This window comes from Zeus faber (assembly GCF_960531495.2).
Source record: "Zeus faber genome assembly, chromosome: 4".
Lineage (NCBI taxonomy): Eukaryota > Metazoa > Chordata > Actinopteri > Zeiformes > Zeidae > Zeus > Zeus faber.
Genome location: NC_137191.1, coordinates 28,518,803 through 28,528,963, shown reverse-complemented (window position 1 = coordinate 28,528,963; position 10,161 = coordinate 28,518,803). Strand labels below are relative to the sequence as shown.

At 41.6% G+C, this 10,161-nt stretch overlaps 1 protein-coding gene across 1 annotated transcript in view; it reads left to right on the top strand.

The window, feature by feature from the left end:
- Positions 1 to 4,450: 4,450 nt before the first annotated feature.
- The window catches only part of LOC307229535 (up-regulator of cell proliferation-like), a gene marked incomplete at both ends in the record, with an annotated part of 6,926 nt that continues 1,215 nt past the window's right edge, over positions 4,451 to 10,161 (top strand). Inside the window, one exon of the mRNA XM_079999534.1 lies at positions 4,451 to 8,859. Coding sequence (XP_079855660.1) covers positions 4,451 to 8,859 — 4,409 coding nt within the window. The remainder of the gene's footprint in view (positions 8,860 to 10,161) is intronic.

Genomic DNA, 10,161 nt, shown 5'->3' with positions numbered 1-10,161 from the left:
GGGACCAGGAGATTAAATATAGTTCTAAGTTCTCATCTATTATACACCAACTCCCATTCAAGATGCTGTAGACGTGTGTTCTGGCCAGGGAATGAGAGAGAGGAGGCAGGTGGAGCAAAACAGCGCCTGTTTGCGTGTATTTATTAATAATTTAAACAAAAGGCGGCTCGTGAGCTAAAAGGGAGAAATTAACTGCTCGCTAGCAAATGAGGAAAGGGTCCAGAATGACGGAGTTTAGGCACGCACGTGTTTTCCCTACAGCACGCATCTCCCTCACTGCGGGGAAAAACAAAGCCTAAATTACTTCCTGGATCTGGATCGGACGAATCAGGGATGGGAGCCTGTGCCGCCTATCTGTAGCCGTGGCTTGACCATGACCCCTTGGCCTGCCACGTAATCTCTTGAACTTAAACTTGAACTTGAACATACCCCCAACAGCTGACTCACCCCCAAGTTCCCCTGTGATTCCTGTTGTACCGCGTGTAACTTTGCTCTCAGGTCCAGGACGTACTGGACCTCGTTTTTACTGGTGCTGGGACCTTCCTGCGAGTTTTCCTTAATCAGGTCGAGCACCCCACAAGGTCTCCTTTCAAACAGTAGTTCAAAGGGGGAAAACCCAGTGGAGGACTGGGGAAACTCCCGCACTGTGAACAACAGGGGGTTCAGCCATCTGCCCCAATTTCGGCTGTCATCGTGGACGAACTTCCGGATCACTTCCGGTTTTTCAACATTTTGTTGAAGCGCTCGACCAGGCCTTCCGTCTGCGGGTGGTACACGCTGGTCTGAATAGAGCTGACGACCAGTAAGCGTGCGTGACGCACACTGCGTTTATGTCACGATAGAAACATTTGTAGCTTCAACATAGTTTGGTTACAGACTCATGTTGACACTGTTCTTGTTTAAGCACAGAGAATGTTTGCAGACAGGTCCTCAGGACTTGTTATCAGTTCATGGGGTGTGACTTCGGTGAGGGAGAATAGGAAGGTGGTGTGTGTGTGTGTGTGTGTGTGTGTGTGTGTGTGTGTGTGTCTGTGTGTCTGTGTGTGTGTGTGTGTGTGTGTCTGTGTGTGTGTGTGTGTGTGTGTGTGTGTGTGTCTGTGTGTGTGTCTGTGTGTGTCTGTGTGTGTTTGTTTAAGAAAGGCAGCCTGGTTATACCAACAAAGGTTGTAGTGTCCTATTGTATCATGGGGATTTTCAGTCTCAGAGTCTGGAGTTGTGACTTTCAAGTGTTTATTACATGTCTGTCAAAACGAGACGGAGGGAGAAAGGGGTAGAGTTTCATCATAGAGTTTTGGGGCCCTTCTGTGGCTCAGTTGAGGGTTTTCGCACCAGTTGTCAGTTGCTTCTCACAGACCTGCTTGCCAGAAGGGAGCCGGTTCAGATACACAGGCTTTAATATGTCTCTCTTTTTAGTAGGCAAAGATGACTCCATAGTGCTGGGGTGGAGTCCAGGGTTATGGATGGCTGTTCACTACAGTGCACCGTGGAGGGACTCCAGGCCAGGCTCCTCCTGTGCCTCACCAGGAACATTTCCTGGTGGATTCTATGCGGTTTCCTCCAGATCTTCCCATACCTGCATCCCACACTCTGGGCATGATGGAGAATGCATAGAGAGCTGAGATGTCTTGGTGCAACTTGGAATGAGCATCATGGTTCACCGTTAAATAGAGGAGGGAAATAGTTTGGTCTACTTTAGGTTCCTCTTCAGCTGAATGACGATGCGACAGAAGCTGGTCGGGGATTTCATTTTATCAACACAGACTGGTGATTGCCTGGCTATCTTATGCATAAGAAATCAGGCAAAACCCTGCACAGTTTCCCTTAAACTATATCAATGATGGGTCAAATTCCAAGGCAACATTTCACCAGCCACCATCCAAAGCATGTGCATGTGTAGGTGTATTCATGTGTTGTAGTGTGGCTTGTCGTGTGATGATTAAGGATTCTTCTAATTCTTAAAGATTCTTCTAATGATGGTATTATGTTTCTTCTAGTCTTATATGAATTAAAAAACCTTTACATGTTTCATCTTTTAACTCATATCTACTGTATTTCCTCAAATGTCATTATTTCTCTCACTGCAGGCCAAAGAGAGAGGAAGAAACTCAGTCTACATCATCTACCCATTCGGCAAAGTCCTCCCGTTCCTTAGAACCTAACCCCTTTGCACAAAATGAGTGGTGAGCGCTGCACTTTGAAATAAATACTGTTGTGTAAACTTTTTTTTTTACAAACCAATGTTGAAGCCCAAATCTAAATTCATGTGACTCCCAGTAATATGTAACCCTTTCCAGACAATTGACAGTCACTGCTACACTCCACAGGACAAAAGAAGTGACATGTGACCTGTGCTCCGACCACAAAGCAGTGAAGACCTGCCTAACCTGCAACATCTCCATCTGCGAGGTGGACATTAGACAGCATTACCTCATTCCAGCCATGCAGAGACATATCCTGGTGGACATCACAGAGGATGTGGACAACAAACGCTGTCAGCACTTTCATAGAACTCTGGATGTATACTGCAAGACAGACCAGATGCAAATCTGCAGTCACTGCTCAAAGACAAGCCACAGAGAGCATGACTTGATCTTCATCAAGGTAAAAGTTTGAAGTTACAGATTACCTATAAATATTATAACAGACCCTGCGGCTGATTCTGCTTCTTTTTCACAGGCATAATAACAATACATTTATGTTGTTTGTCCTACAACAGACTCCAGCTGGAGAGCAACAGCCATGTTGGCCACTCCCAGGCGATGGTATGTATCAGCAAACAACCATTTTTCAAGTGGCCAAGGATACTTACACAGCAGCGGTCCTTTGGTTGACTAACATATTTCTTTATTACACATTGACATTTAAACTAACACTGTGGATGTGAGTAGTTTAAAGGATAGGCTTGCTATTTTTCAACCCAGGCCTTATTAGAATGATTCCCATCATTTATTTGCATTGTGACAAGCTGGAGGAGCGATAGTAGTAAAGCACTTAATATTAAAGCATTCAGCGAGGTTGTGCTGTGAACGCTTATATATGATGGGAACCAACATTTTAATAAAGCACATGCTGAAAAATAGCAAATCTACCCTTGATTAAATATGGGCAGGGGCTGCCGTGAAAAGATGTCACATTGGGCCCGACCGCGTCACAACTACACAACCAACCACACAACTCCAGAACCCAATCGACCCATTCAAAGCTTTAATATACAAAAGATCTCTCTGGATGTTTACTTTTATTACTACAAGAAAAGAAAAATAAACCGTTGGTTTTATTAGTAAATTGTAAATAAAATATGATGTTAGTTAATAATTTAATATTGAAAGATTATAATAATAATAATAATAATAATAATAATAATAATAATAATAATTGTAATCCCCCTGCATATGGGTGTATTGCAACAGTCATGACACATATTTATTTTGGCCTAATTTCTGTGCCAGATTGTGTGCCCCCTCCTGGTGAGATGAAGATCCAACCATTGAACGCTGACTGTGTGGCTATCAGCTGGGAACCTCCAGAAGGACCTGGCGGGCCGACACAATACAGAGTAGCTTGGCAGTATGATAAAGAAAGAAAAAGTTTGAAAGTCAAGAACGTATGCCAAGTTGAGATCAGCGGACTCAAATTGGGAAGAAAATATGACTTTGCTGTGACAGCAGAGGTGGAAAACAACAGGAGCATCTGGATTAGAAAATCATACTTCACTGGTATGTTTAAGTCTCTAATAGTGTTTTCCATTGTTTATTGGTTCTTTGCAATAGTTTACAATTTTATTTCTATGTTTCTATTTCAGTAATCCCACCACCGAAAGACTTGAAAATAGATGGTCTAAATTCAACCTCAATTACCCTACAATGGATCAAGGCTTCCCAAATATATGAAGGTCAACAGCATTTTGTAATTTCCTATGGCATCCCTGGAGCAGAAACAAGGATTATACACACAGAAAGCTGCACCAGAACTCTTTCTGACCTCCAACCAAACACTGAATACTCAGTCAGTGTCTCCACCGTGCTGCCAGAGGGTGAACAAAGTGAACCTGTGTCTTCAACCATTAGGACCAGTAAGCTCTCATTATCTCAGTATCCAAAATCCATAAAGATAAAATCCAACCACATATTTTAGAGGATCTCCTCAACTTTTTTGCAACTATAACAATTTTTAATTAAGACAACCAAACAAATTGGTTAATTACATGTGCATTAACCTGTCCTGTAAGGCGTATTTCATACACACATGTTTTACATCTCAGTTCGATCCGAATCATCCCTTTCTTTGGTCTTCTTACAATAAATTATTGTGCTGTAACCCTTTGCTTAAATTAGTTAATCACTGTCCATAATGCTGTTTTACGTATTAACTGTGTCTCTTAGATGAGTATGGGTTATGCTTGGTTATAATACATATTTTTTTCATTTGTCAATTCACAGGTTCCGTTCTCATGGAGATATTAACTAATGTGGGACTGAGTGACCATTATCAAGACAAACTCAGGTTAAGTGGTGTTCTGGAGATCAAAAGTGTTACTATGTCAGAAGAGCAACTTGACACAATGCAGTCACTTCCTGGGGCCTTTTTGAAGAAACTTATGCTGGCAAATGTAGATGCTCGGAGTGTCCGGTGTGATTTGTCTGATGAAAAGGCATACATTGTGGAATTAGATAGTTATGAACATAATGAATCTGAGAGCAATAATGCCAATGCTATCAACCCATTGGATCTCATCACTGCACTGTTTCTATGCTCTGATGGGTCCCTGCAACAGGAAATGATGCGGAAAATGGCAATGTGTCAATTTGCTGTTCCCCTTCTGTTGCCCAACTGTGAGACAAAGCAAACGACTTTGATGATCTGGGCAATGCGAGAAATTGTCAAGAAGTTTAAACCTTTCACATCTACCGGGACATTGGTTGAGGAATGCATTGTTGTCTCTGAAATTCCACTGGTTTCCTTTGTCACCCTGGGAAAAGACAGATTAAACAAGTACCAGATTTTGAACAAGATGCAAAGCAACGCATTTGTCCATCGCGACATGGATTGTGACCACGCACCCCGCAAGATATCAGATGGTATTGTTGAAATCAGCTGGTGTCTCCCATGTGGAAACAGAAACATAGATATGTTCGATAAGCCTGTGGCAGTAGCCAACCTTAGAGGAGACATTCTGTCCTTCAGAAAAGAATTCTCCTTCCTTTGCGAAGTATCAGCTGCAGTGTACATTTTCAGTGATGATTACATGAATACCATGAGTGTCCTGAAAGGGAAATACTTAAAAACACAACTTTTTCTGGTTATGGACGGACAGCGAGATGTATTTCGAAATTCGATCAGAAGACAAGTCTCATTTGACTGCAGCACACCGGTGAAAATGATCATCAAGAAAAGGCAGCATGATGCTGACTTTGTCAAAAACTTTCAGTTCTCAGTAACTAATGTTTTAAACGATAAACCAAATATTGTGACGATAGAAAAGATGGCTGAGGTGGCACGTCACCATGGGATTCTGGTGGACGAGGACAGTGATGAGTGTCGAAAAGCCCAACGTATGGCAGAGGAAATATCCAGCAAAATAACAGACACGCTGAATTTCAAAGAGGAACATCTACCTTTGCAAGGAATTCGTCGGGAACTCTCCCAAGTTGGCAGAGAGAAAGACAAAGCAGATTCCGTGGAAGCAAATTCTCTGACAACAAAAGAAGAAAGTCTGAGAGAAAAACTAAAAATGTTCAAAATGACGTCCATCATGGAAAAGTTCATCGACGCAATGTTAGATCAAAGCACAGAGGAGCGCTCCTATTTCCTCCAGTGGATGAAGATGAACCTGGACAACATGTCACGACAGAACTTGTCTGATTTAAGAGCGCAGTACAAAAACATTTGTCAGAGTATGCCAAAGAGAAATGACCTGATTGCGTGTTTAGATCAGAAAATGTTTGATTGCTCCTTGGGGTTGGAACACTTTTTCCGTGAATTGGGTCAATTATATCAGTGGTGCATGTCCGAACGTTTTTTCCTGGAAAACAGCTGTGAAAACAAACACATAGAGCAACTTCCTCAAATGTATGCTAAGATGCTGTTAGAAGGTCTCCCAATCGAACTTGTGGATGGTGACATGTCCGACATCCCGATGAAGTGGATAACAGATGTGCTCACCTGCCTCCACTATCTAGTCAAAACAAAGAGCAAGATCAGGGTAGTCACGGTTTTAGGAGTTCAAGGCACAGGTAAATCCACGCTCCTTAACACCATGTTTGGTGTCCAGTTTGCTGTCTGCACTGGAAGATGCACCAGAGGGGCCTTCATGCAACTGATCAAAGTTGACAGGAAGCTGAGAGAGGATATGAAATGCGACTTCATTATGATCATTGATACAGAGGGGCTCAAGGCTCCAGAACTTGCTCAACAGTGTGACAGCCGTGAACACGACCGAGAGCTGGCAACACTGGTCGTTGGCCTAAGCGATGTCACAATTATCAACATGACCATGGAGGCATTTGCAGAAATGAAAGCCATATTGAAGATGGTGATGTGCACCTTCCTTGGGATGAAACACGTGCAAAAGAAACCAAAGTTCTTGTTTGTGCATCAGAACGTTACAGACATGTCCACAGACGCCAATATAAGAGAAAGGAAAGAATTGTCGGAACAACTGGATGAAATGACTTTGGAAGCTGCCAAAATGGTGAACAATGACAAAATCAACAAGTTCACAGATGTAATGGATTATGATTCAGACACAAGTTGCAGCTATATGCCAGGGCTTTGGCATGGAATCCCCCCAATGGCTCCAGTAAGTGTTGCATACAGTGAGGCTGTCTATGACTTGAAGAAGAAATTGATTCAAGAACTTCAGCAACAACAAAGGGGTGATTTAAAAGATTTTCTGGAGCTGATAAAGAATTTAAGGGAATGTGTCAAATATCAGAACACATTTTGTCTTGGGAACAAGCTTTGTGCCGCATTCAAAAATTGGGAATTGGTGTTCAGCAGGAAAATTGCTTCTTGGATGGAAAAGTCTGAAATGCAAGTTTGTGATGGTGACACAATTCCTGAGCAACAGCAATTCCTGAGGGAAGCAAATACAGTGCTTGAATTGGCAGAAAAGGAAATGTTGCACAGCCTTGAGAAATACCTTGAACAGCAAGATCTCCCCACCAGCATCATTGAAAAACATAGGGAAGAACTGACTGCTAAGGCCAAGAAACTATGTGGCGACACTGGAAGCCAGGTGAGAATCAAACTACAGCAGTCATTCAAAAAAAAAGTGGAGGTTAATGTTAACAGCATTAAAAGTCCACAAGCATTTATGCTGGAAAAGCACATGCTGGAGCTTCTGCATCATTGCAAGAGCTCCCAGACACCGGTTTCAGGTAAGACACTAATACAAGAGTTTGAAAAAAGGTGGAGGAAAGCTGTAATGGATTGTGAGATCAACATCATGGAAGTCCCAAAGAAAGATGTCGCCCAGGAGGTGGCTGCCATGTTGAATGAAAACCTCATTCAGCACAACATTCACTGCATGATAGATGGAGAGACTTTGAGAAAATGTCAGACGGATGAAATTATTGTGGAATCTGGTAGTTGGCTTAAAAAAGCTGGTGATTTGGTCAGACATAGAAATTGGGACTACCACCATAAACAAATGAGGGAGCTGTGCAATAGTGTCATAAACCAATGCAGAGAGTTCATAACGGATATGGTGGAAAGGGAAGCTGACTACTCCAACACTCTTATCCAAGACATGCTGAAAATGATTGATCAATCAATGCAAAGGCATAAGAAATTGGTGTTGAGTGAAGAAATGGAGATCACACTCAAAAGGCACATTTGCAGCATTGCAGCTGCAGAGTTCCAGGGGATGCACAACAATTTCCTTGTTACAAGGGACCCACAGAAAATGCTAAAGGAGTGGAAAAAAAATTACTTAGAGGACTTTTCAGATAGGTTTCACAATAAAGACCAGGGCCAAAAGAAAGCAAAGGAGTTTGTTCGGCTTTGCTTACAACCTGCAGTTTTGGACTATGTAACCATGAGAACTGGACCAGATGTTGCACAGCAACTATTGATAAGCACAGGATCAAGGGATGTCAATGCACAGAGAGCTCTCAATGTCTTGATACTAGAGCAACTGGTATCCAAACTGGACTATGAGAAATACTGTCAGTACATCCATGACTACGAGAGGTTCGTAAAAAACTGGGTGCTTGATCATCTTGAACAGAAGCTTTCCAAAGAGGCCTCCCTGGGCAAATTTGAAAAGAAACATCTTACAGATGCAGCTGACATGATAACCACTGCAATTTCAGAGGTCAGACACTCTGCTCACGCCACCGGGGAATTAAACTCCTTCATTAATTGTCTTTGCGATGCACTGAGCAAGAAGCTTCCCTTGCCAGCAAACGCTCTCGATTCCATTATGATTCTGGACTTGGCTTATGAGGAACAGTTTGCAGACCATCTCACAACATATGTGAGTGAAATGCAGCTGCGCCTCGCAAAACAGTACGAGGGGAGCGACAACATCAGAAAAAGAGTGAGAAGTGTGCTCTTTAATACTCAGCAGCTAAACCAACTGCTTGGCTGCAAGGAACGATGTCCCTTCTGCAAAGCCCCATGTGAGGCGGGGGACGGAGATCACGATCAACACTTTTCCGTCGCTCACCGTCCTAAGGGCCTGAGCGGCCTCAAAGCCTCAAACACATTGGTGGCAGAAACATGTTTTTCAGTAAGAGGCAACACGTCGACATGGAGCCTGTCAAGCAACAGTCAAGCAAATGAGAATGGCAGCATGCATTTCCTGAACTGGAATTTCACTGTTGGTCCCAACGCAGAGCTATCAAACTACTGGAAGTATGTGATGGTTACATTTAACGAAAAGATAGCAAAGGATTTTGGGGTGCTTCCGGCTAAAATCCCTGAATCCTGGAAAAGTCTGACGCGCAGTGATGTATTCAGTGGCTTGAAAGGAGCTTTGAAATAACATTAACCATTTAAGCGACATCATAACCACTGCGATCAACAATGACAACTTTGAAACATTAGCTATGGTATTTCACATTGAACATAAGATGTAAAATCAGTGGCGGCTGCTGGTGATATTGGATGGGAGGACTTAAGAAAAAAAAGTGGAAAATCATGGGATACAGAAAAAAACAATATCATTCACTTCTCATTAGCCAGAACTTCCTATGAAACCATGAAACACAACATTTATATGTTTGACGTTTGGTAAGCTGTAAATTGTTTGGAAGATGTGTACCCGGTCTGTTTACTTCCGTTTTAACTCCAAAACATCTGAACAAATAAAAAAAAAACTCCACCTACATCAAATTTTTATACTTTCAACTAATTATCCCCCCCCCCCCCAAAAAATACAGGGAGGGCTCAGCCGTTTCATCCCTGTGTAAAATATAGTGTGTTATTGCTTATTTTGTAAAATGAGTTGTTAAATTGTATCTCTACACTTTAGAGGAGATAGACTTTTGTTTGTTGTGTTAAGTTAACGACAATGATCTTGACTTGCTCATTTTTGACACATATTTTCTGAAAGATTAGAAAATCAGTGTGTAAACTGTATATGAAAAGTCGAAAATATTGTGTAGAGTGTTGGTTAATCTACGTTTGGTGCCATTTATGTTTTAAGGCGTTCGGTTTCTCAATTTAAAAAAAACTGAAGACGAGTAGAATGATAGATTCTGTACCAGCACTGTTTTACCATTATACTGTATATAAGACTTCATCAATCCACCAATCTTATTCTAAATTACTTAAATGTTTTAACGATATGAGATAGGGAATCCACTTTTATTACTCAAAGTTTTCCATATATGTGACAAGCAATTGAAGGAAAGTGTAATGTTCCATTAAATAAGAGAGATATATGTTTTTTTTATGCTTAAAAACTAACTATACTGCTTGCCTCTTATGTTATCACTTGAGAAAAATAATAAAAATAATTGTCAGAAACCATGTTCAACGTGTTTAAATAATATGAGAACACTGAGAAATGACACTTCAGAAGTGGAAATTGTTTCATGTTTGCCCTGTAGCTATAGTTATTTTAGTTATTTTAGTTTTGCTCATTAACAGCGACTAGGCTCTACCAACTGGAATAATTATTATCTTTTATTAGGCCTGTGGCAGTTCCGCCTT